The sequence below is a fragment of the Apteryx mantelli genome, chromosome 1 (genome assembly GCF_036417845.1).
Source record: "Apteryx mantelli isolate bAptMan1 chromosome 1, bAptMan1.hap1, whole genome shotgun sequence".
Taxonomy (NCBI): Eukaryota; Metazoa; Chordata; class Aves; order Apterygiformes; family Apterygidae; genus Apteryx; species Apteryx mantelli.
In genome coordinates, this window is record NC_089978.1 from 25,979,043 (window position 1) to 26,005,246 (window position 26,204).

Sequence of the window (26,204 nt, forward strand, 5' to 3'; positions counted from 1 at the left end):
AGACATTATTTTTCCTGACAGCTTTGCACATCTCAAAATTAACATCACTTTGCCTCCTTAGAAAATGTTATTTCTTTTCCTAAGTATTTAACAGCAGAATGCACTTTGATAGTAAGGACATTCATGCACAAGAAAGATCAACTCACATCATTTGAATTTTCAGGAGGCCTCTGGTCCTGAGATTCTACTTCAGTCTCAACAGTGACATCTTCACTCTCCTCAGTTTTAACCGGTTCTACCATGGATGCAGTGGACACACTGAAAATGCCATGAGTATTGACACGGACTTTCACTTTGACTTTAGACTTCTCTCCATCCTTCTGGGCTGCCACATTCTGTATAACATACCTACCTAAAAACAAAAGAATATTCACATGATGGCAATAACTAGGTAACATTACAGAGTTAGGAAAATACCTCCCTCTTTCATACAAAACACTTTTTTTTTTTTTTTTTTTTTAATGTATTTGACCAAGCCAATGGAGCCTAAGAAATTCATGGCTCATGAATTTCTCACCGGGGCACTCCACCAGGAACAAAATTAGCAGGAGAAGAGGACAGAAATCATCTAGATATATCATTGCATGTTTTTAAGCCTGTCTTTCTGGCTTCATGCCAACTGTGCCTAATATTAAGAACACGTCTTCACCTTAGTTTTTAGGTTTGTAAAATTCAGCCCACAAATCTAAGATAAAATTGAATGCTTTTTCATATCTATTTCAACATCAGTAGTAAGTTCTGAAAGCCTTTACAATGCCTTACTATCTGTGCGCATCTCAGAGTCCTCAAAATGAAATTAATACTACTGAAGACATAAAATTGGCTGAATACTAGCATATTTTTGCTTACAACTCAAAAGGGAGAATGTTTATTTTCTCTATCTAGGGTAGGTTTTCCTAACACCAGTAATATAGAATAAATACCAAAAATAGAAGCTCACCCTCCCGTAGTTGTGCTGTCTGTGATGCAATAATGGGATAAAAGAAAACTACACAAAGATTTAGTTTAATGCAGATGTTTTGAAGAGTATCTTTTTAATACACGTTATTGTCCAGTATAGAAACAGTATTTCTGGAAGTATAAAAATCATATTTTCATTTTCAGCTTCTAATATCCACATAAATCTGTCCTTACATTTTACTCTGAGGCAGAAGTGTATTTTTGTGGCCCCTGTAATACTTGAAATAAGCGTTGTGAAAGTAAGAAACAGACAGACAACTAGTTTAAAAGTGCATGAAAAGTCAGATCTCCTTGACATTAACTTAAAAGCAGACAAATGTTTTTTCTGCCTACTACACAGTCATATGTTTATCACCAAAACAGCAACTTGGAAATTATGATACTCATATAATGAATTGCTATTTAGCAGTTAATTTCATCACAGGATGAATATACATACACTCACACACACTATTTTGTTGTCATGGATCTGGTCCTCATGCGTATGAGTTTTTATCTGCCTACTTTATAGGTTAAAGACTGTAATCCCCTCTTGTAACTCCAGTAATACTGGGGTTGTGACCTATCCTCTCTTTTGACAGTTTCATCCCAAGTACTGACTCACTCAGAGCTATTAACAACTCTGTTCTGAGCAAAGAGTTAGTGGGTGGGTAAGCTGAAACCAATCTGATTTTCAAATTCCATGCTCAATTTGCAGACCAGCAGTTAAACATCTTTTCATTTGTTAGAGCCATATAAGTTGAACATACAAATCCCACTACTGGTCTTTACAGTAATAGTTACAGAAATGGAAGTCTTGTTTCTGTGACTACAAAATACCATGCTGTTTTCTAAGATATAGAGTATTTGACTTTTGTGACTATCAGTGAAACAACCACATAATTTACTTCAAAACAAGGAAAACAATTGATGGTTCCTGTTAGAACAATAGTTATAGCTAACTTTGCAGTGCATAATATATTAGCCAAAGTATCAATAAATCAGATGGAGATGGTTTTGCCCTATGTAATCTCCCAACCACCTCCAAAGTATTTGTAAAATTAATCTTTAATACTACCATTCTGATGATATTATAATGTAAGTGTACTGTTAACCAACAGAACAGCTGTATTGTGAAACACCTAACCAATGGATAGTTTGGGTATAAACAAATAAACAAAAAACAAAAGGAAAAAAACAGAAGAGCAACTGTTTTCCTGAGAAGAGAGATTTGTCATTCCTTCTACAACCCTGAAAAAATAAAGTGTAGTAACTGTTGAGTTTTCTAACAAAACCAAGCAATTACTTGACAATTAGTAACAAATTTCTATCTTAATCCTACTGTGCAAACATACAACATCTGAATCCATGCTTAGAACTCAAGAGCAAGTATTTAACTGGCCTGTCTTTACCATCACAATCTCTCTGCATTCTAAACTCTTTGTAACTGTCAACACCTCAATATTTTAATTTGTCAAAAAGAAAGAAACAGCTGTTCATAAATGTTACCAATACAATTCAAATCACTACCATAGTCTTGTAGCTGCCAATGTCTCATGCTGCCTTGATTAAAACTTAACATTAAGGAAAGTCCATTAAGTACAGAAAACTGCAACAACTAATAATTCAAGTGTTTTACGTTTCACTGCTACTGGATAATTCATACTTAAGTTTTCTATATACAGAAGGTATTTTTCAAATATTCCTAGCTTTCTTTAATGAAAGGCAGAGAAGAGGATTAAAAGAAGTTAAGAAGCATCTCTTGCAATTACAGTCCCATTCTAGTCCTGGCCATTCTGTTCCAGTTCCCCCTCATCTGTTCATCACACTGAGGCATCTTTTGAAGCTAGGCAAAAGCCAAACTCAGTTACGTATGAAATGGGACTGTTGAAAATAGAGTCCTCCAGACATAAAAGATTAAATATATATCCATCATATAGCTGTACTGTAACACAATGCAGCATGTTACTATTGCAGAGTTGATTTAAGACCAACACTGATACCAAGCAATGTGAGACAGCACCATTTCCAGAATAATTACTTACCAATTTTTGTCTCAGGATATGGGACTCCATTAGGATCAGAATAAAAAGCTTCTAACTCAAATGGACCTTTCCTATAGAAGGTAAGAACTTTGGAGAAAGGTGCTGCATGATTTCTGCTGAATACCTCATGGACCCTATAATTAAGAGAAAACATCAGTCTTAGCAAAATGTTTTTAGCTGAAATGTTTTGATTTAGGGTCAGAAATTGTCAAGAGAAACAACACCCTGCTTTGACAAATTTACCCTTCCGGACATTTCCGAGAAAGAGTCTTTGCTACTGTTCAATAAGATGGGGGGGGGGGGGGGGGGGGAGAGGGAGAAGGGGAAAGGAGGGGATTTACCATTGTGTACTATAATGCCAAATTACCTTACTCCACTCATTTTGATTTGAGTCTCAGAAGCAAGTACGTTTAGATGTAGGTGGAAACTTGAGTGACAGACTATCAGCAGACCTGCAAAATTTGTTTCCTCCAAAGATGTTACTCTGAGAGCTTGGAACAGCATAATTTAAATCATAATTTGCACCCTTCCTCAGTTAGACTCAAAAGCTAATTATAACCCTGCTAATTCCTTACTCATTTGCCTTCTATTGCTCAGTTGAGAACCCTGACACCAGATTATTATTCCTTCCTTGATATGACAAGGGAGAGGAGAGAGGTAGTGGAGAGAGGGGAAAAAAGGGGGGGGGTGGCAGAAATCTCACACCCCACATCTTTCTGTTCTTTCTCTAGGCTCTGTCCCCCATTATGTCAGTCTGATTCTTTCTAATTTCCAACTAATTTTTATCTCCTAACTATGGAAGGAGCTCATCTAGTAACCTAAATGTGAGAAAATAAGTGCTTCACTTGGAATGTAAACCCATAGTTTGTTCTCAGAAGCCTGTGACCTATCAAATATTAGGTTCTGCCTCCCCACAGAAGGAAGAGACAAAAGACTAAAGGCTGAACTACAGAGAACATGAGAAGAGAATGAACAAGTCCCTCTACTACTCTCCCTAAATTCTCAGAGTAGAATTTAGATCTCTGTACATCCTGAACAGCAAGAACTGCATTTCCCATAGGCATGGCATAATTAATGGCACAGTGCCATAATTAATGGGACTGTCTTAAGACACTGCAATTGCAAGAAATATCTTCTCCCTTCCAGTCCAACAAGTCAATGAAACCACAGAAGGGTTAAATCCTTGCTTCTGCTTTCAGCCAGATGAGCAGTATCCACAGAAGCTGACATTTATGTAATGCATAACGTTCCTACTAAAGCAGTAATCCAGATCGGTGTTAGGAACACCTTGAGTACAAAAGCCAGAAAGGAAAATGTGATCAGAATCTAGAAGTTCATGTAGTTCATTTTGTATTCAAAACACCAGACAAGCAGATATGGGAAGTACAAGGAAACAAGACATCGGCTGACAGCTTATTGAAGTTGTAATTTATTTATTTTTGAAATATATGAAGATAGCTATGGCTAAAACTTTAACACATGCTTTTATACAGAATTCTGCCATCAGTCTCTGGTGCAGGACCTACACTGTCTCTGCATCAAAATGCCAAGATCATAATTTAAATACAACCAAGAACATTATCCTTGAATTCTGAAAGCCAGAAGCTTCTGAACACTGTATTTTGAGCTACTTACCCTTCAGTGTCTTCAGCTTCTGTGTTCCACAACAGAGATATTGGGAATGGTGTTGCATCTGTCACAGAGAATTCTCTCACTTTAAAAGCTGGGGAAAGAATTGCACACTAAAAGAAAACAGACATGTATTACAGTTAGTTAACTGCTCTTTCTGCTCCCTGCCCCCCCAATACATTAAAACATCTTTCTATAAACAGAGGAAAACGAGAACTGTGTTGGCTTTACTAAAAGGGAGTTAGGTGAGTTGTTTGATTTTAATGAAATCTGGTAAGAAAACAAAAATCTCCTATAGAAGTGTTTACATTCTTTGCATTAGTGGGACATTTGGCCCAATCTTAAGACAACCCTATTATTCTTAGTTCAAACATTTAATCTAAGAATGTCATTTTTTATTCTTACTATACCTTGTGAAAATGGTAACAGTCTAAAGAAATAGCAGGACTGCAAAGAATGGAAGTGCTGCATTACTTAGCCCTAAAAGAAATAATGTTTGTCTTACAGGTCCTGCTTCTTTCCCTGCAGAGAATTGACTGCTAGTGATGGAAAGCAATTAGTAAGATGGGATAAAGAAACAAGACAAAGAAGAGGGAATAAAATAAGAGAATGGGTAAAGAAGAAAAGGAAGGAGTGCTTTGCCTGTAAAAAAAAAAAGTTCACTTGGACTGGAAACCATAAAAATAAATAGGGGAGCACGGGGACAACAATAGAATAAAAGTCAGTTTTACATGGATGAAAAGTTGGATACCAGAAAATGCACACTTGCAGTGTTTTTGGCTCTACATAGATGCTTTTTGTACACTTTGGTGATGAAAGAATTTCTTCTCTCAGGTTGACAACTTAATTTTTTCTTTAAAAGAAGATTCCTATATCCTGTTCTTTCAAAGAGAAGAGTGGCCTGCTTATAGAATACACTGAACAGTAGTACTTTAAATAATGTACCACAGAAGAGTACTGTGAACTCTAACAGCACAGTTCCATAAACAGACTGGTGAACAAGTATGTTCCTTTGCCTGCTTTTAAAGGAACCACTCTTAACATGGTTCTTTTCTGTGGTCTTCTAACATTTCTCCTAACCACTTGGTTAGCTCTCCAAAAGAGTGCTCCCCGGAAATAGAAGTATAAAGATTCTCAAGTGCTGCCAATACAGTACCTGCAGAGCACAGCCTCTAGCTATGGCTTCATCTGCATTCAACGTTGTACTGACATCTTTGCCAAAGAATTTAGCAATCCTCTCTTTGACAGCAGGAATGCGGGTTGCTCCTCCGACAATCTCTACAGCAGTGACATCTTCCACTTTCAGTTGTGTTTGTTCCATCAGTGAAAGCAGAGGCCCTTCTATCCTTTGCAGTAAGTCAGCACACAGTTCTTCAAATTGAGCCCTAAGGAACAGAAAAAAAATTAATCAAAACATGCCTGTCCCACCACTACGATTTCCTAGTGTTTTTGTTTCTAAACTGATTCTGGCCAATTTGTTAACTACATTGAAACACGAGACTTAAGGTTAAGCCCCTGTGAGTGGACTGAGATGACAGCAATAGACAAGGCAGTGCATGAACAGCTGCTCTACAGATTTTCCTATGCTGTTATTAATGCAGTTAATCAATTTAACTGCAAGACAAAGTATTGTTTGGGCAGGTGCTGTATTTTTGCCTCTAAGCAGAGGTTACAGGTAAGAACACAAAAAGCACTGACACTTCCTGTACTATGAAAACCTATTCCCTAAGTACTGGGGACTAAACACTCACTCAACATCAGTTACAGGACTAGCAAAAACTACCAATAAAGTTGTGCCTATGAGCATATACATGTGTTTAAAAAAGACCTCATTTACACCAGGCCATAATCAACTCATCCTCCAGTAGCACTGTTTCTGTCCTCCATTTCTCTGTTAATATCCACAATACAGTAAGGACAGGAAAAAAAAAAGCTCCATTCATTGCTATCTTAAGAATGGTATGGGATTAAAGCCACCTAAATATGGAGGAGACCTAAATGTCCAACCAACCCCACCGGTCTGGTTTGCATGCACCTGTCTACGGTTTTAAAAATGTGTTATTCTACAAAGAGAATCCATGTTTATCAGGCATACATTATTACACTCAGACAGTGCATCTCTTTGCTCAGGTAGCTGAACATCAGTTATTCTAGCCTTAGTTATTCTAGCATTAAAAGAAAATGCCACAGCTCTTCAGTACTTGCCCTGAATTCTATAACAAAAAGTCTCTTTAGGACATGGGAAGAAGCAGTTTAAGAAACATGGCCAAAGCAACTGCCTGTCTTAGACCTCACCTGTTCATTTTTCCAGATACATCAGTATCATTCATAAAACACTCAATATTTAGGGGAATGTCCATGCTATTTGAACTCATTAGTTTCTTCAGCTTCTCACACTCCTGATACAGACGAAGAAGAGCTCGAACTTTTGCTTTTGGATCCAGTTTGTACTTTGCTTTTATTTCTGCACAAAAGTAATCTACTAACTTTCCATCAAAGTTTCTTCCACCTAAGAAAGGGTCAAATGCTGTGCCAAGTACCTGGTTTGAAAGAACACAATTATTTAGTCTTACACTCAGTGAAAATCAAATGTTGTAGCAGTCTTCCAACATCAGCAAGTCTTTGTTTCCAAAAAAAGTTGGAGACAAACCAGCCTATGTTCTAACACACAAGCTCTATTTTAATCAGCCACATCAGCCAAAAATTGGTCTTCACTTTAACAGTGGAAGTAAGCCTAAGTAGATAGATGACAACCCTAAGCAGCCAAAATCTCAGCAATAACACAACTTTAATGCAAACACACATTCATTTAGATAAAACAGAGTGATTCCAACTGTACTGTATACCTTATATTGGTGTATACCAAGCAATTTACAGCCTCTGCTTAAAACCATTCTAATGAAGGGCATTGATAAAAGTAGTATTCATCTTTCATTTCTTTGCCACTGCACATGCTTTAAATTTCAGAATTTATTTAAGCAAAGTAGGATTACAGATCATTTGATACTTATGTTTCATAAAGCCTTTTATTTTCAGTTAGTCTTACTACCTTCAGTTTACTCTTGTTAAACGCACAGGCTGATACTTGAAACACAGAATGTCCCATATCAACAAACACTACTATCCGTGGCTTCTCTTCAGGAGCTGGAAGGTCTTGTTTATAAATTCCATAGTTCAGAGCCACTGGAAAACAAGTATCAGATATTATCATGCAATCTTTAGTGAGTCTCCAAGTACACCCCATCACATCCTTGTGAACATTAGCTATAGGATCAAAAGCAGCAAGAGAAAAACAGACATGTACTTAACATAGTATGCCTATGCAAGGTCTTACCTTTACAGAGGTTGTATCCTGTTAATATATGCCCTAGAATCTGAAAAGCAAAAAACTCCTACTCAATCATGTATATGCCTAAATGCTTAAGCATGCAAGTCTAAGAAGCAATGACCCTGCTTGGGTATTATCTACTTTGATTTCATTTTATCAATAGCTCAGTTTTTAGCTTCTAGGTATCAGAAATAGTGTTTAAAAGAAGTTTTGTATTTACAAGGAACACTCCAGGCATGAAGTTTTGTCCAAGAATGCTACGAACAGCCAGCAGAGGCTTGTCAAAGGGAAGAATCTCAGCCTAAGCAAGGAATATCAGGCAATGACAGTTTATGAAGTGCGCCAGAAGTGTAAAATAGAAGCAAATGGGGTATGTAAACACAGGATGACACAGTCAAGGGACACCAGAAACTCTGCAGCAGCATTCTGGATGGATATTAGTGTCAAAGCTAGAAATAGGGCTGATGCAGTAACAGATGAAAAATGAAAGCCTAGAGTTTCAGCTACCTCATAATGTAGGAAAGGCTGAAATTTTGACATGACAGACAGAACGTGCAAGACATTTGAGCATGATGAAAAGAATCCCATGTGGAAGATAATAGTCCAGGTTACAGACCACATTCTCAAGCAAGAGAATTAGAGCATTAGAGTAAGTTGTAAGGAAGGCTGTGAATAAGTGCTCTAAAGAGCAAGGTTTTGTAGCCAGTGACATCCTCTTACATGACAAGAATGCAACACTGGCTCACCTCTCTCACATCAAAACCAGTAGCTCCAGACCATCTGGAACAAGGACAGCCTGGTTTCTCACTGAGCAGAGGTTTGGGATTTATGAATTCTGGGGTCTAATGAAGTTCTCCCTGCAGCTGGCACACTCATTTTCACCTGTGTGGATTCTCTGGGGTCTGTAAAAAAACACTGTCAGCATCACAGCAGGCCCTCCTACAGCCAAGTCATTTACAGATGCTTAAATAAAGAACAGAAGCTCTATTTCATGTAGTATGTCCAAGTGCTATATCTTTGAGATCTAAATTTGGCTGAAACTGTGTGTTGGTCTGGCCACTCATTTAATGTTTATATTCTTGACTTTATATTCAGACAGACCACATTACATTTGTTTCCAGGCTAAAATGAATTTATGAACAGAACTTGATAAATCACAGCAGGAGGCAGCAGCTGTATTTGCCTTTTATTAGGACAAAAGGAAATAAACTATTTTTCTTTTCTGTCTTATTATAAATGAGGACCTCTTCCCACAGATATAAAAGATTCTTAAATTTAAAATGTTAGAAAACATTGCTCATTCGCCCTTCAAGCCAAGAAAGCAAGATGAGAAGTGCTATAATGCTACACATAGGCTGGTGGTGCTAAGGATATGAAAGAGCTTATTTGCATTCCTGGGGACTGTTCATCTCAAAGGCAAAGATTCTAATGATCCTTGCTAAAAAGTCCTGAAAAGTTTAAGATTCATGTATGGCCAAAGACTGAGCTGATGCAAGTGCTCTGCCAAATAAGCAGAAAAGGAAATGCCTTTGTGGCAAGGTTTTTAGTTTGCACGTACCGCCCATGACAGTTCACCTTTGAATCAGGCATGAAGGGTTACCTCTCTTTCAATAAAGAAAGGGGTTGGAAAGGTTATTTTTGAATGCCAAATTAAGTGTTTTTTTGTGGAGATTGATTTCTTCATAAATATCTTTAAAATGGGATTTGAACGCTAAAAGCAGAGGGTTGGATATTTGTCATTCCTCCTCCTCTTTCTACATCCAAGAGGCATGCAGTCCTGCTGAATACTGCAGTTCAGAAGATTACACGCACACACCAACATGGGACACAAGTGTATCTACTGTGGGATCCACACTTACCCAGCTCAAGAATTCAAACTGCCACATGCTCTCTATAGCATTCTTTGCTATACAAATGAGAAACTAAGCTGAAATTAGATAACACTAGCATATACCTATAGGCTTGTTTCTTGTTAGGTGTAAATACGCAGAGTGCTCAATGTAAAAATCTTAATACTGATCAAATGGCAATGTTCACTAGCAACCCTGCACTTCACCATAGATATGTATCTGAAAATAATTCTAGAAAACATGAAAATATCAATGCATCAATACATGTTTAAGATTATTTTACTCTTTAAAAGAAATTAATTGATTCAGAAACATGAATTCACCTGGTGCTCACCAAAAATGCTGGCATGGAAAGTTCCTGTTTCTTCAGAGAAAATAAAACCCTCCCAATTTTTCAAACACATACAGAAAACCTGGGAATACTTAGGATAAGAACACTTGCTTTTAAAAAAGACCAAATAAGCTATTTATTCCGCCAATTATTTTTTAGCATCCTGAACACATCAGCAAAGGGGATTACACTGACAAAAACTTTGGAAATTAAGTGTGAAGATTATTCAAGGAATTTCCTTTAAAAGTGTTTAATCTGATAACTGTTCATTAGAAGGTTTCTTCCACTGAAATCTGGACACTAAACTAAATGGATGAGTAGTCCAGGCATGTGTGATGACTCTTAAGTAAGCACACAGGAACATAACTACTGCTAAAGCTTCATCTCATCTACACTTGCATACAGAGGACATTAATGTGAAAGATTATAAATCAAGAGGAGAGAAACAACTGTTTTGAACAAGTTTGTTTAGTATTTGATTTTTAAAACCAGCCTTATTTCTTAGAGTACTTAAACGTACCTTTACCATACACAGCTTCACAGAAACTGTTATTCTATCATACCTACCTGCTGTCATGTCATTCATTAATCTAAGACAGTTTAATCCAACAATCTGAGCTGCATCCAGAACAGATCTCCTTTCAGCGTCTGTGAAAAAGGATGGAACCTGGAAAAAGCAGATAAGAACAGAAAGTTATTTCCAGAAAATGATACATCGTGAAACACTGTTCATTTGAAAATTTTCATTTAAAAATTGTGTCTGTTCTACATCTTTAAGGAAGACACTCACTGCAAGATTTTAACATACAACTACTGTACAGAATCAAGGCTTTAAACATTCTACTCAATCACACTAGACGGAATTAAGCTAGTGTCAGCTAATTTACACTAGTACATACTAGTGAGAAGCAAATGACATATCTGTATACAAATGGTAGGAACTCAAGCAAGAAAACAGAACTTGAATTACAGGTGCAAAATATGCAACCAGGTATTATGGAGAGAGACATAGAAGAAACACAGTCACAATTAGTTCAGGTATTCCTGTCCAAGGGAAAAAAAAAAAAAAAAAAAAAGTACAGCAGTATTACAGATGAGAGGGTACAAAAGAATAATATGAATAAAGAGAATCTGTTTTGGCCAAAGGGACTTTGGGCAAAAAACGGCAAGAGATTCTGAAGGAGTATATTATTGAATATTTGCTACAAATCTTTAGCCTTGGCTTTGGACAGAGACCTTTGATGTCTTCAGAGACAGAAATTACATCATTAGAAGACATTAACTTTCCACATACTGACTGGAGAACAAATTCTTCTAATAACAAAGCCAAATACTCCTAGATACAACAACTTCTTCAGAGTGTCACTGGGCACAGAGAGGTGAATGCTATTTTATACTTAAGCATTGCAATGGAATGACTGTTCTTTATCTAAGGTCACTTCATGACCAGTCATAAATTGAAAAAAAATTACCTTACTGAAAGGATGAATAAAAATAGGACAGAAATTAAAGTTCTCAGCTGCCAGAGGGCACACTGTGATATGCAAAGGTATCTTCATTGTGTAGTGTGCTCAGACATGGAATCTAGTTGCAGCAGGGTACACACGTGGATCCTGGAAATGCTCTTGGGCCCCAAAGTTTAGACATCACCAAGAGAATGAGTTCATGAAGTAGTTCAAGGACTGGAATATGGAAGCAGCCTGGGAATTCTTTAAGTCTAAAGCTAGTTAGGGTTAATCCCTTTGTAAGTGCTTACATGGTTTCTTTTTCACTATACGCAAATAGAAACAAAATGCCCTCAATAGCTGAAGTTCAAAGACATACTGTTTCTGTACACTACAATTACTTACAGAAATAACACAGTCAGTTACTGGCTTTTTCAGGTTACTCTCTGCAGTCTCCTTTAATTTAGTCAACAACATAGCTGAAATTTGCTCCACACTGAAGATATGTTCCTCATCCATGTACATGACCTGGACAAAAAAAATAGGAGAAACAATTCCACCATTTCAACTGGAGAAAAATTGACATTTAACATTTTTGGATATGCTACTGCCTAATACTTTTTCAATCCTGACAAGCTTAATTAGTCCGTTATAAAACTGCAGTTTACAATTTGATTTGCCACTTGAGTGTCTACAAAAGCAATAACTCTATTTTGACACAGACTTAAGCATCAAGGACCATATTAACCCCACAGATAAAGAAAATGGCTGGGAGTTTCAAGTGATTTAGAAAGTGACTTGAATGTAAAACACGAATAAGACATGGTCCCACAGTATTATGCTAAAAAAGTGAAAATAGCCATAATTTGAAAACTGCTGACAACCGCAGAAAAGTATAGAATTATGTGATTATCTCCCCCCGAAATTTTTGCACTTCTGTTCAAACATTTGAAGAGCATGAGTTTTGCCAAAAAATTAACTCCCTTAAAAGCCTAACCAAGATGGTGATTTTAAAACGAAGAACTGCACATGAAAACTTCACCTTATGCATATAAAAGTATAAGCTTAAAATATAAATTTAGTGAAAAGTTAATTCTCATGTTGCTCCCTCCTAAAAATTACTATTGAATCACCAGTTTTCTGTGTACTAGAATAAATACCAATAGCAAAGGGAAAGAACATTTTATGATTGATTCTTAAAGTAGTACTTGCCTTTTATTCACATCATTTCAACTTGCAGAAAACAACAGGGCATTGCAGTTTCAGTGGAACAACTGGTCACTAAATACCCCAATCCTACTGAATGCTACTTACTGAATCTACTCTCAAAACTTCCCCCCACACACAATTAAATAGAAGAACACACTCATTTGTTCTCCAAACGGACTGAGAACAAAAAGAAATACCAAGTAGCGCTGTTCTCTCAATACTAAACTTTCCTGTACAGTAAAAGACATCTACACTTACTGTAATTAAAGGAAAACATTAATTTCTGTCTGGAACTGTTAACATCACCAGTCACAATCTGCATCAAAGTGTCTCGTCCTTTGTAAAACCTGACCATCCTTCTAGTCAGAAAATTCAGTCTAATGCATAATCTCTTATGTAATCTATTCATTACTTAGTCTGATCTATACTGAAGTTCCGAGGCACCAGTTCAAGGCATGGAGAAAAGAAGAAAACATAAGCCCACAGCCCTAACTAAGCTAGAGCCTTCATTTGGGAAGCAGCATTATAGTCTGTTATGCCAGCAAACCTATCATACCAGTATTTCTACAGAGTTCTTTAGATGAATCTAATGTTAGTAACTGCACCTCTTTTTTAGAAAAAGCTGACATAGTTCCAACAAACTCCTTGTAGTGTGAGCAAGGCACAAACCTGGATTATGTTGTAAAGACTGTTTTTGAACATCTGCTGCAAGTAACTTACAGGATACCAGACAGTCCACTACAAAGATGTCGCTCACTTGTAACAAATATTTTAAAGAGCTTCTACTACTTGAGGAGTATGTAACCATGTAATTAGACTGTTACAATGCATTCCACATGAGACAGAAAAAGGTTAATACTTCAAAGTAAAGCCACATAACCTTGTAATTATCTTAGCAGTTTTTCTGCTACAATGTTTGAGCTGCATGTGCAATTTGCCACCAGGGAAGCTCATATTTGAGCAATTACTTGCAATGAGGCTTTATTTGATAGTTAATATACATTACTTAAAGATGAAGTTGGCTATTCATGCAACCGCTCCTCTGTATGAGAAAGGTTAAAGAAAACCTTTAGAAAGATTAAACGAAACCTGTATTTTTATGATTAAATGCTGAAATGTAAAGTTTTCCATTTGGCTATAAAAAATGGAAAGTTGCACTGCAAGTTTACCTTTACTCCAACGCCACCATTCTTCATAGGAACCAAATCATAGCTCAACTTTTCTTTTTCCTTCTGAACAAAAGGATCATTAAATGCACGGCCATGAAATCTCTTGAAGTTAGATACTGTGTTGTTGGCATGAGTAATTTGCTGCAAAGAAAAAACAGGATATTTTGAAAACTACTCTTACTCATCCTCCAGTGTTCAGCATTGCTCTATATGACCCCAAGCACCAGTCAAGTTTTAAGACGACTGTTCAGTTACTTGCTACATTTATTTCCATCACACCTGTAATTGCTATCTGGTACTACAGCTCTATACCAGCTCATTATTGCAGAAGACCTAAATGAGTCAGAGCTACACAACACAAGTAGCTCTAAAATCTTGAGGCAGTCAGGTGAGCAGTAACAGAATTTACAATATCTACTACTTTAGCCACCTAATTTAGTTGCAATTCAAATAATTACAGATAGGAGCCAGTTTCATTGTCACTGACCGTCAATGACTGCAAGCTGGCACCACAATCCCAGCCACCTCACCTCCAGTCCTTTTTTTTTTGCCCTCATTACATTAAGCACAAACAATTGTTTGTTCAGTCATTCAGTTTCAAGCTTATCAGTCTCCTGATCCCGTTCAGCACATACTGGCTTTTTTCCCCCAAGCTACTTTCAAACCAGTTCAGTTCCCTTGTTCAGTCGCAAAAATCATTGTGCCAGACCAAAGGAGGATGCAGTGTGATAACAAGCAGCTAGAAAGATGAGACTCTTTCAAACCAGTGTCAGTTTAAAGTATCCGCTGAAATACACTGCAAGCTCCCTGTAGAACCAACCCAGAGAGGCATTCTAGATGACTAGAGTGGCCTAGAAGAAATACACCTCAAATATACCTGCAAATACTTCCATGAGTGGAATGAAGCCTATTCTGTTGGATGGAAACTATAGAAGTGCATTGTTCTCTCCGGCATAATTTCAGGCAGGCACCAACTGATTCCATGGCAGTAAGTCAAAGGATAAACACATTGAGGAAGACTTCTTGCCTCTACTACCCTCAAAGGAAACTATCATTTTCTTATTACATGCAAAATTATCCATCACAGGATTGAAGAATTAAAACTATATCTTATACTGGTAAATTATGTTTCTATGAGAGTTCTCCAACAGGAAAACCCACTGACAAAGCAGCAGCTCATATCCATACTATTAAATGCTAACTTCCAAACATCATCATGTGTGTGGGGAAAGATGTCACACTCAAACTCGCTGTTGGAAATTGTTCCTGGCCTATTCTAACTGCCAAACAGTGCCCAGCAATTGTAATGGAGAGTACTAGTTTGTACAGGCCAAAATCATGTCAGGAGATATTCCAATACTTTAACACAATGAAGTATTTAAGTTCCAGTGTCCAAAACCATTTTCTGGCACTGTGTCATTATTTGTATAGCCATAACTTCATACCACTTGAATGCTCTGTAACTCACAGTTGTACTGGGGAAGAATGTGGATGCAAAAATAATTATTATGCAGTGGGCAGAGAAGCACACACACTCTGGTGGCTTTTTATAACCTAATTTAGAATTAAACTCAAAACCTTTGAGTTTAAACTCCAACCTGTTCCAAGAGAACATTCTTAGGATATTTTTAGAGCAATTTTATTCCATTAGATCTCTAGCATGTTTCAATATCTTCCTGCTTAGTCACAATTAAGAAAGCTGAGATCACAGTTGGTTAACTGACACACAGTTGCTCACATCCAGTTCTTCCAAGACTTACCTAACATATCACAGAATTTCTTTAAAAAAAAAAAAACACTACAAAAACAGCTAAAGTGTCAGAATAAGAGACCACCTCTGAGTATTCTGAGCTCTCTCACATATAGTCACATTCTTGAAGTCACTAATCAAGACTTTTAATTAAGAAACTTATTACTTAAATGAGTAAGATAATCATTTTCCTCCTTGATATATGCAGCTACTACATTCTAAGTCACTGAAAATATAACTCTCAGTTGTTCAATTCAAGAAACTTCCACATTTACAAAAGAAACCTGATCTATACAACAGGTGGTCAGCAAAACTGGATTGCTTACAACAAGAGGAATTCATGCTCTGAAATCTTTTATCATTTTAAGTTTCACATTCTTTTCTTCTGGTAAAAATATTTTGTTTCAACTGCTAGGACAACTAAGCATGAAAGACTCAATATATTAACATCCCTTAAAGGCTAGCTAGTCTGAAGGCAACTGAAGTCCCAGGCAGGCAGAAAACACAAGACAATTGTGCACACACACTTTTAAATGCAATTTTAAGAGACAATCTATTCCACTTTCAGTTTACTTGAAGTTCTGGACAGGATTTAATAGAATGATCTAATAATACTGTTATATCTTTCAGTTAGTCTCAAGAGAATCTACATAGAATTTAGGTCATTTGTTTTGAATAATAACTCATTTATTTTTGTACACTGATGAATTATTTTATGACTTAAAACAGCGGAAGCCAACAGCTAAATAAACAGATGTAATGATAAAACTGAAATTTCTCTAAGGGGGAAAAAAAACCCACCCCCCCCCGCCACACACACACATTTACTGCATTACATTGAATGTCAACCTGTAACTGAAGATGTATGTGTGCTTATGAACATACAAATTATTCTTATTTCCTTGGCTGTTGAAAATTAAGAAGGAAATTGTTATAGTGGGAAAAAGTCTCCTTTACTGCTCTCTCCATGGAAACCCATTGCAGTGCCTTTACTACATGAGAGATCTGCACAGGTCAAGACAAACTGCATGCTTGGTCTATACTGGCAGTAGTTATGTAACAACCTACAAAACAGGGGTTTACAATACTTGGGGATTTAATCGCTGCAGTTAGTTACTTTAAGATGTGTCAGAATTGAAATTTCTTTTTAAAATGAAAATATTATTATAATATAACTTTAAGTATTTCTTCAAGTCCCTTTCAGAGCAGCTCAATCGAACAAAAATGAAGACTTACACCTTAAAAAAAACCCCCAACACATAGGCACTTACCTTCTAAAGAAACCAAAGGTAACAAGGTACCTAAATAGCTTTAGGAATCTGGGCCAAGAGTCTTGATTCACATCTAATTTTAAGAAACTATATCCATTATCTAAAATGCTTTCCTTCGAATGCAGGAAAATCCTACAGGCAAGCATTAGGACAAGAAACCTGATGAGTAAGTTGTCAGAAGCGGAATGTGTTCAACTGGAAGATACTACTGTTAATAAAACAGAGAGCAGTAATGTTTTTGCTAAAACAACTTGCATTTTGCATTTCTTTGCAGGAAGCATGGCAGCATAGTGCAGCATTTCTAAAATAAAAAGTGATTAACTGACAAGAAGAAATTATTTGATTTTAGTGACAGGTACACACTGGTACCTGAACAAAGGTTTGCATTAGCTGTTTTACTGTTCCTCACAAATGTCAGGAAATGACCTACCTGGTTTTTAGCTGAGACACCAATAGCTCTGTTTTTGGATCCAAATGAAACAATTGATCTGAAAAAGAACAACAGGTTAATTAACGCCTTACTGACCATAAATGGTACTGAGAACTGCTGTGGATACATTTTTTAGGACTAACAGAAACAGAGTTTCAGGTTTTACACAAAGTGAGGTTCTTACAGCTTGTGGTAACACACTACAGTAAGAGTCCTATCCATTTTAAAGTCCTGGCTTGAATCCAGGACTTTTCACAATGGCTTATTCAAACACAGTTAAATATGATTACAGCTGTCACATCCAGATTCCATCCTGCCCATTTCTGTTTGACTGCTCACAACTTTACAACTCTTGCTTTGAGCCTGAGGATTTCTATACCTGACCTCAGAATAAAGGTAAACTGCTCTTGACAGTTAGAAGAGAATCCACTCAGCTAACTGAAATACCCTACTGTAGGAAAACTGGCTTTTTTTTGGTTAAAATGTATTTTTTTGATGTGGCTAAATTAAAACAGATAAAATCTAGAACTTTCAAATTCATGCATATTTAGCTCTGGGGAATGGTTTCAATAAAAAAATAGACTGATAAACTTCATCACCAACAAAACAATTACAAAACAGGTTTCATTTGCGTGTATTACTAAGTCGTAAACTGTTTTAACTGCCCGCAGCAATATGCATTTGCACAAGAGACAAGAGAATGCAATTCTATAACTGAATCTTCTCCCTTTATCCCCCGTGAAAAATAAACCCAAGCTGACCTTAAAAGTCATTCACTGCAAAGCTGAGGCTTTCAGTTCCAGTACTGCCTTCCGCCAGATACGGGGGAGAAGCTACCTGCTAACAGCGACCACCCTCTAACCCATGTGCACCCAATTGCATCCCCTGGGTGGGAATTCACGCCGCAGCAACAGACTTTCCCAGCCTGCCATACCATTAGGCTTACAAACACCCCCTCTGCAAGTTGCCCCCGTTTTCCAAGTACGTGTCCCCCAAAACACGCTTCAGCCGCGGCTCAGAGCGGGCAGCTTGCTGCGTGATCACACACACAGACACACACACCAAAGGCCCCGCGGGGCACTGCGCGGGCTCCTCCGCAGCGGGGCCCCGCGGGGCGGCTCGGCTCGGCTCCCCCCGCCGCCGCCCAGCGCCCGCACCGGGCTTCCCCGCAGCGGAGGTGGCCGGGGTCCCCCCGCGCAGGGCCGGACGGCTCTGGCCCCCCGCACAAGGTCACCTGCCCCCCCCCCCCCACACACACACACACACAGCAGAGCCAGCCCCCTTCCCCAGCAGTCCGGAAGCTTCCAGCACCTTCCAGCGCGGGGCCCTCCGCCGACCGTTAACCCCCCCGCGGGAGAGCCCCACGGGGGTAACGGCTTCCCGGCTGCGGGGCCCCGCCGGCCGCGCCGCCCCCCCGCCCCGCGCACTCACGGCGTGCACCGGTCGCTGAACTCGTTGGCGACGGTCTCGATGCCGCCGGCCCGCGCCACGGCGATGTAGCAGCTCTGGAAGCCCAGGTCGAAGCCCACCACGGCCATGGCCCTGCCGCCAGGGGCTGCCCGCTCCGCGCCCCCGCTGCAGCTGCGCGCGGCTCCGGCCCGCTCCCGGCGCTGTGGCCACCCCGGCTCCGCGCCCGGCCCCGGTCCCGCGCGCGGCGTCTCCGGGCGAAGGGGAGGGAGGCCGGCACCGCCGCTTTAAATATGACAATGAGACGAAGTTTCCAGAAACTGCGGCAACCACTCACCGGCTCCACGTGCGGCTTCCGTTTCCGCCTTCGGCGGCGTTCTCGAACAATTCCTGCCAATCAGCGGCGCCGGGGCCCTGTGACACGAGCTGTTCTCATGACGACCGCGGACGCCGCCGACTCTGAGAGGAGAGGCGGGGGGAGGAGGCGGGGCGAGTTTGCGCCGGCCGCTGTCAAAGCCGGCGGAGCAGGGGGCGTGGCCAGGCGGGAGGGAAGGGGCGGGGCCAAGGAGCCAAAGATCGGGGGGGGGGGTAGCGGAGCGCGTAGTGGGTGTTTGGCGCGCGCGCGCGCGGCGGTGGACGTTAAACGGATTATCCGCGCCGCGCGCTCCGGAGCGGACGGGCGACAAGCAAGTCCGCCTGTCCCGGCGCCTTCGTGACGCCTCCCGCAGTGCGGTCCCCTTGTCTCCTCGCCTTCCTTTGCTCTGCCGCTCTCAGCCGCCTTTCCTTCCTTGCTCCTCAGCTTGCCTTCCCCCGGCCGCCTCTGCCTCCTCGCCGCTTTGTCGGCGCTCCCGCGGTGGCGGCGGGGTTTGCCCCCCTGCTCGGGGAGGGCCTGGAGCCGTTGGGGCCGGGCGGCGAGGGCAGTCCGTGACGGAGCTGCCCGCGGTGCGAGGCGGCGCCGTGTGGAGGGACCCGCTCTTGCTCTGTCAAAACGTGTGGGCGCGAATGGCTTTCGGGCCGCAAACGGTAGTGCGCGTGTGAGCTTTGAAGGGAGCGGAGGGAGCCCGGGCTTAGCCGCGGTGCAGCTGTGGCGGGGATACGAGCTGCTGAGTGCTGCAGCCATGGCGGCTGGGTGGGGCCGCGCCGGGCAGGCCGCGGGGCCGGCAGCGCCGCGGCACGGCGCGCTGGGCTGCCTGGTGGAGCCGCTGGTGCAGCGAGGCAGTGCTCTGCTGGCAGGCAGGTTGCTCAGCTCTGCTCTGCCCCTTTCAGGGAACTTGTCTTTCGCTGCGCCTCTTTGTGTGGAAGCATGGTAGTTAAGCAGCTAGCTGTGACAATATCCCTAGTCCTCTAGTTCACCTTTTTTTGTGTGTGTGTGGAGTTGGGTATCACATAATTAGTTGTTTCCTTAACTTGCTGTTGGGTTACTGTTAGGACTAAGAAAAAGCAATGGAACAGGTTAAAAAAATTCATGTATTCATGCTCTAGATCACTTGTCCTTCTGAAGATGGATTTTCTCGCTCTCTTTTTTTTTGGGGGGGGGTCAGGTGTCATAATCTAATATAGTATAATGTTCACCTGTTTTTCCTCCTAGCTATTTAGTTTTAGGTCTCTGTTCAGGACCCCATTCCCTGGTACAGGCAGGCTGCCTGAGCCACTGGCCTCCTGCCTTCCATGTGGAGGCCCAGCAGGTACACAGGTCTCATTTCTGTTGCCAGTGTTACACCAGTTATCCATTGCCCTTCTGGTCCTGGCTGTCCTGAAGGGCAGGAGGAGATGGTAGCATTCAGGGTCCTGAGTGTCCCTGTGTGGAATAAAGTGTCAGTATTTTGCCCCTACTACCTTTCTAGATGCTGTGCTATGGCACTCTATCTCTGCTAAAACTATTCATCAGAGCTGAGTAAAATTCAGCTCCTTGTCTTTTGAATCCGGAGCCACCTTGAGAATATAAGGGAAGGAACTGATCCCCTAAAATACCATGGGGCACATTCATAGTGTCTTAATGCTTACCTATTTCAGAGGAGCCAGACATCTGAAAAATCCATTGAGGTTGTTGTGTTACTGTAACTGAGGATGTAATTTATAATCCAAGAATTAGCTGACAGGGTGGCCAAAACGCTAAATTTAATGTCTGTTGATGAGATTTTCTATCCCTACTTGACATGGGGACTTGAGCAGGGGAGTTGGACTAGATGATCTCCAGAGGTCCCTTCCAACCTCAACCATTCTGTGAATATTCCTGGTACTGCACTTTCAAACTTAAACAGGGAGGTAGACTTCTTTAAAGTGTTTAGGTACTTAAATATCCAGCCTTTTCTTAGATAATACTGAAAATGCCCCAAGCACTTCTGCCTTCTTCACAAGTGTCCCAGTTCTTGTGTCCCAGATAATACTTCTCTAGGACTTGTAGGAGAAAATCTAATCTGCTTGTTAATAGTTCGCATGTATGTCAGCGTAAGCCCTATCTGACAAAAAGCCAGGTGCTTAGTGTTTTCAGTGATTGTTTAGAAAATCCTTTTGTGGCAAATGACAAATACACAGTATACCCAGTAGTTTGTGTCACCATAGATGATAAAAGTAGATAACAAACGTTCCTTTTGCTTTTTTTTGCTCCATTGCTGTAAATTGGATATTCCTATTTTATCCTGTTTATCCTATTCAGGGATAAACAAACTTGAGTGTTTGTCCAGATTTGCAGCTGATCTCTAAAGGGAGAAAAATGTTAAGCTCAACAGTGAATTTGCAGGTTACCTGTTGGCACCATCTGTCTGATGTATTATGGTATAGTACAGTTTGCTGTGGTGCAGTGGCTCAAGTATGGCTCCCAAGAAGTGGGATCCCCATATAGGAATCCAGCTCATCTTGGTGCAGGAGCACTTCTTGATAGTGGTCTGCTCTCTATGAGGTGAATTCCCACTGTGGAGCTGTAAGTGATGTTGGGGCTGGGTGGAGGAAGTGGAGGGGAGGTAAGATGTACTACGGTCAGTCAGGGATAGTGGTAAGGTGCTTGCCCAGGAAGGCTAAGAATGAGGCTGTGGCAGACAGACAGCAGTAAGGGTCATTCTGAAAGTGCAGCCACAGCTGCACACTGCCTGCTTTCTGGAGGCTTAAGACCAGGTAGTTGTGGATGCAGCCCATGTATTCCCAGGAGAATGCTCTGTGGAGGAACAGATTTGACCATTACGTAATGAATAACAACACCCTGTTTTTCATTGCTGATGACAACCAACAAATATCAGGTCAGTTCGGCTAAGGTTAACGTACTGGTTAGGCCTGATGCTGGGAAGACTAGTATCTGTCTGGCTAGACTATGACACTCTAGTTTTAGCCAGCAAGATTGGAATCATTGAAACGGTGACCTACCAAGGGCTGTACAGGTGAGATAATAAACCTTTAAAAAAGTTTAGAAAAAAACTGGTTTGCTTTCAGAACTTCATTGTTCAGTGGGATATTGGATTCTTAGGTATGGATACTCCATCTCTATTTCAACCCTTCTGTTTTTACAAAGCATCAGCTATTGCAGCGCATTATCAGAATATAACAGTTGATCAGCGTTTTTCAACTTTTTAAGGTTCCCTTGCTTAGTTAGAATATTTGGGTACTCAAATACTCATCCTAACTACATAGGTGCTTAACTTATGGTGATTAAGGAGATGGTTCGGTGACAAACAAGCATCTCTTGTGGATTTTCCTTCATTCATCAGCATGTTCAGGAAGTTCAGCTAACTAGGTGCTCTTACTGTCTGTAATAGTTAAGGGCCTCTTTAAGCATGGCCATACGCTGACTTGGAGAAAAAACAATCTTCATGAGTTGATTAGACTTCTTAAAATTTGTTTTCTTCTTTGGTACTGGATGTTCTATGTTGTGGTTTCTACCATGCCTAAAAGTGTTAATAAGAGTGTTAAGAAGCTGAATTCAACATGGGAAGTGGAGGGATCTCATCTACTACACCAAGCTTGATGTAGGTAAACTGTAATGTGGTAGAAGCAGAATGACATTAATATCTGTACAGGGAATATTACAGTTATAAAGCATGACCCAGCTGAACTAAGACTGTCTCATGTCCCTCTGGAAGGCCAAAATGTCACAGAACATAACATGCAAATCTGTTCTCAGAACTTCTGCTATGTTGCTGGCGCCCAAAAAGAGATGTACAGAAGATCTGCTGGGATAGTAGAGTCAGTGTCCTTTCTACGTAATCTTCATATTATAATACAAACAAACAACAGAAAAAACAGGAAAACGTATCCTGGCACAGACAGGCAACGTCTAAACCTTGCAATTAAAAATAAATAGGCCTCTCTGTCATTTCTTTGGGGACTCATGTATGTTCTCAGTTTCCCTTTGTGGACTGAGCTGCATTTCAACCCATGCTATCTCTTTCTAATCTATTTGGAGGCTGCCTATGCCAGCTTTACTGCAGCTGGCATACTGTAACTGTAAGCAGTTGGCTCTTATGATAGTATACAATGGATATGCTGGTCAATCTAAGGTTTTGTACCATTTCTCTCCCTCTTCTCTATTTGAGAAGGCCTTTAATGAGAGCCTGATGAGATTAGAGTTCTTTTGATCTTGGGTTCCAGACAAAGTTTTAAAGAGCAAATATATTATTTGAGATCATTTCTTTGTTCCAGAGACTGAAGTTTGTATCTAATCATGGTTCTCAGGAAATACAAAATTCACTAGATAGCTCCAGTAGTCTCCCTTGCTGTCGAGTGTTGTACTGCAGGTTTTTTAACACCGATATTTATATTACTATATATGTTATCACTGTATGATATTTATTTTTATGTATATATATATTCTGCAACTTGTGAAAAAGATGCTGGTATTAAGTGAAATGCCACGGGGATTTGCAAGCACAGATATTTTTACTTCCATATATAATATGGGATGTCAAAAGCTTATTCAACTATACAAAGCAATAGAAAATAAGTAATAGATAATATATTCTGTATGTAAAGTGGCTAAGTGTTTCCATTTGGCTTTGTCTTTCCTGTTTGTATAGGAAGTATTAATGTTACTCTTGCTTTATAGCTTGATCTTTGTTAATGCCTTGCCCCCCACAACTGATCCTGGAAAAGGAAATAAAAAAGAGGGTATGTCACCAAAGTGGCAGTGTAGGCGGTCTGAAGCATAGCAACCAATGGGCACTGCTTTCTAAAGGCTTGACATCTGACCTGTATTGTGCAGAGCTTCCCTGCTGTTGGGAACAGGCATTTTAAACAGTATGTACAGCCCTTTGAGTAAGGCAAATAAACTTCACTTGCCAGATTTTGCATGCTGCTTGATAAAAGCCTCAGCACTTGGCAAACTCTACTGTGACTCTTCATGGCTCTACCCCTGTATCAGCATACTTGAAGACAGCACAGCATGGATTCAAATGTGAGTGTAACCAAGGGGGAATGATGCTTTTTATCTTGCTTGCTGACACCCCAAGTAAGACTCTTATCCTCCAAAGTAGCTTTTAAATCTGAAAGCAAGGCTGTCCCAGTTCTTTTCTGGAATCTTATTTCTTTAATTTTCCCACCTAATAATAGACCTAAGTAGTGTGCTTATAAAACATGGATTGAAATGGAGCAGACTTTGCTTCTGAGGTTAGTCTGAATTTTGCAAAAATGAAGTGATTGTGAATCTTTGTTTTGATTTCTAAGAAACTGCCATAACTGTCTAATATTGGTTAAGCATTCTCTGGATTAAAAAAAAAAATATATATATATATATATATATATAGAAACTAAATAATACCAAGTTGGAGAAGATAAGTTAAAAGTTACAGTACCAAGGTATTGTAAACTTATCAATTTTATTCATTTAAATGTAGCACAGATATTTTAATCCTTTCACTTAAAACCAACTGAATTTTCTCACTGGAAAATGTGAAGATTTTAGGAAAAAGAACACCAAAACTTTATTTACTTAATATTTAAAAGACTTATTATATCAAAATAAGTGTACCATGCATGTTTTAAATTACAAATTGTGGAGTTTGGTAGCATTCCAATAATGCTAAGCCTTAAGTATTCATGAATCTCAAATACTTTAGCTTGATTGCTTATGTGTTTGCGATTCTCTTACAACCTTTTTTTTTTTTTTCTGTAGCTTAGACACAAGAAGTCTTTTGAATAAGAAAAAAACCTGATCTGATTACAGTGCAAAACAAATCACATGTAGATGTCCAGGTGTGTGCATCACAAATTGAAAGTAGTGAAGAGTTCAAGGGAACAGTTTTTAAGTCTGGAATTTGATTGCATAAATTCTCTCAAGCCTGAGTGTAATTAATGAAATAAATGTGTGTGTAAATACAAAAATATTACAAAATAAGGAGACAGTCTTGATTTAAAACAATATTTCAAAGAATGATTTTTGACTGCTTTGTGTATGTAAAATCAAAGAAACTGAGCATTATTTTTTAAATATATGAAATAGATATAAAAATGAATATAAATGAAAATTGTTGAAGGTTGGGGGAGAGAGGGGGGAGGAAGAAAAGAAAGAAGCCAAGCTATTACTATTTTATCTGATAGCAAACCATCTGGCAATATGCTGCCAAATCATTATATATCATTTATATGATTCAGCGCTAATTAGATGAGCAGGAATTATGCAGGCTTCTTGTGCTTTCAGCATTGGTAGAGTGTTTTAAAAATAACACTTGCAATATTAGTATGACAAGTACTTGCTATGAATTTCTGACTCCAAACCGTTTTTTCACTAGAAAATGTCTCAAGCATTTCAAGGAGTGTCCACATTCTGACTTTTCTTTTTATGTGAATTAAAACAATGGAATAAATAAAAACACTCTTACTTAAAAAACCTTTATAGAGACACAAGGAAATTGATTTCTTTCTGAGTTTCACTGCCTTACTGAAAGTATACCATGACTAAGCAGAGTTAGGCCTGAACAGTATAAAAAGATAGATAATTAGATATAGCCAAACTATAGTTTACAGCAAACATGCTTTTTTTTTTAAAGAGCTAGCCTTAATTACATCTGTAGTTAATCTTTCTGTTATAATAAATCTTAAAAGTGTGTGTGCATACACAAGACCAACACACTTTTTTTTTTCCTTGAAGGGAACTGGTATGTATGTTATTTTTCTGCTTGCATTGTCACAAAGTAGGCAATTGCGACAAATACACTAAATGGAACAGACGCAGCAGTTTGCGCAGCAGTTCGCGCAGAAGGGCGCACGAAGGTACCTTCGTTCCTGTTCCCTGTGGTGTACGCTTCCTCAAGTATAGCTGTGACACGCTGCACAGCGCGTTCCCCAGTGGCTGTTGGAGTTGCTGTGTCAGAGGCTGGGACCCAGACCGACCCTCTGACAGTAGATGCAGCTCTCCAGGTCTCAGGCTGCAGGGAGTGCTTGGGGCCTCTCCGGGAGGCCTGGGCTGGCAGTCAGCTC

At 39.7% G+C, this 26,204-nt stretch overlaps 1 protein-coding gene across 3 annotated transcripts in view; it reads right to left on the reverse strand.

Moving 5' to 3' along the window:
• Nucleotides 1–18,978, reverse strand: part of HSPH1 (heat shock protein family H (Hsp110) member 1) — a 29,415-nt gene extending 10,437 nt beyond the window's left edge. For 2 of the 3 annotated variants that reach the window (XR_010883374.1, XM_067290962.1), the window contains exons 1-11: nucleotides 18,828–18,977; nucleotides 17,397–17,454; nucleotides 13,946–14,086; nucleotides 11,973–12,095; nucleotides 10,690–10,789; nucleotides 7,663–7,796; nucleotides 6,909–7,153; nucleotides 5,770–5,998; nucleotides 4,620–4,726; nucleotides 2,985–3,118; nucleotides 147–352 (exon numbers count right to left, since the gene is read on the reverse strand). Coding sequence is in view for 2 of the 3 variants with exons in the window: in XM_067290962.1 (XP_067147063.1) it covers nucleotides 147–352; nucleotides 2,985–3,118; nucleotides 4,620–4,726; nucleotides 5,770–5,998; nucleotides 6,909–7,153; nucleotides 7,663–7,796; nucleotides 10,690–10,789; nucleotides 11,973–12,095; nucleotides 13,946–14,086; nucleotides 17,397–17,454; nucleotides 18,828–18,934 (1,584 nt within the window). In the remaining variant the exon portion in view is untranslated. Of the gene's footprint in view, nucleotides 1–146; nucleotides 353–2,984; nucleotides 3,119–4,619; nucleotides 4,727–5,769; nucleotides 5,999–6,908; nucleotides 7,154–7,662; nucleotides 7,797–10,689; nucleotides 10,790–11,972; nucleotides 12,096–13,945; nucleotides 14,087–17,396; nucleotides 17,455–18,827 lie in introns of all 3 variants that reach the window. The other variant, XM_067290970.1, reaches the window with a different exon arrangement.
• Nucleotides 18,979–26,204: the final 7,226 nt, after the last annotated feature.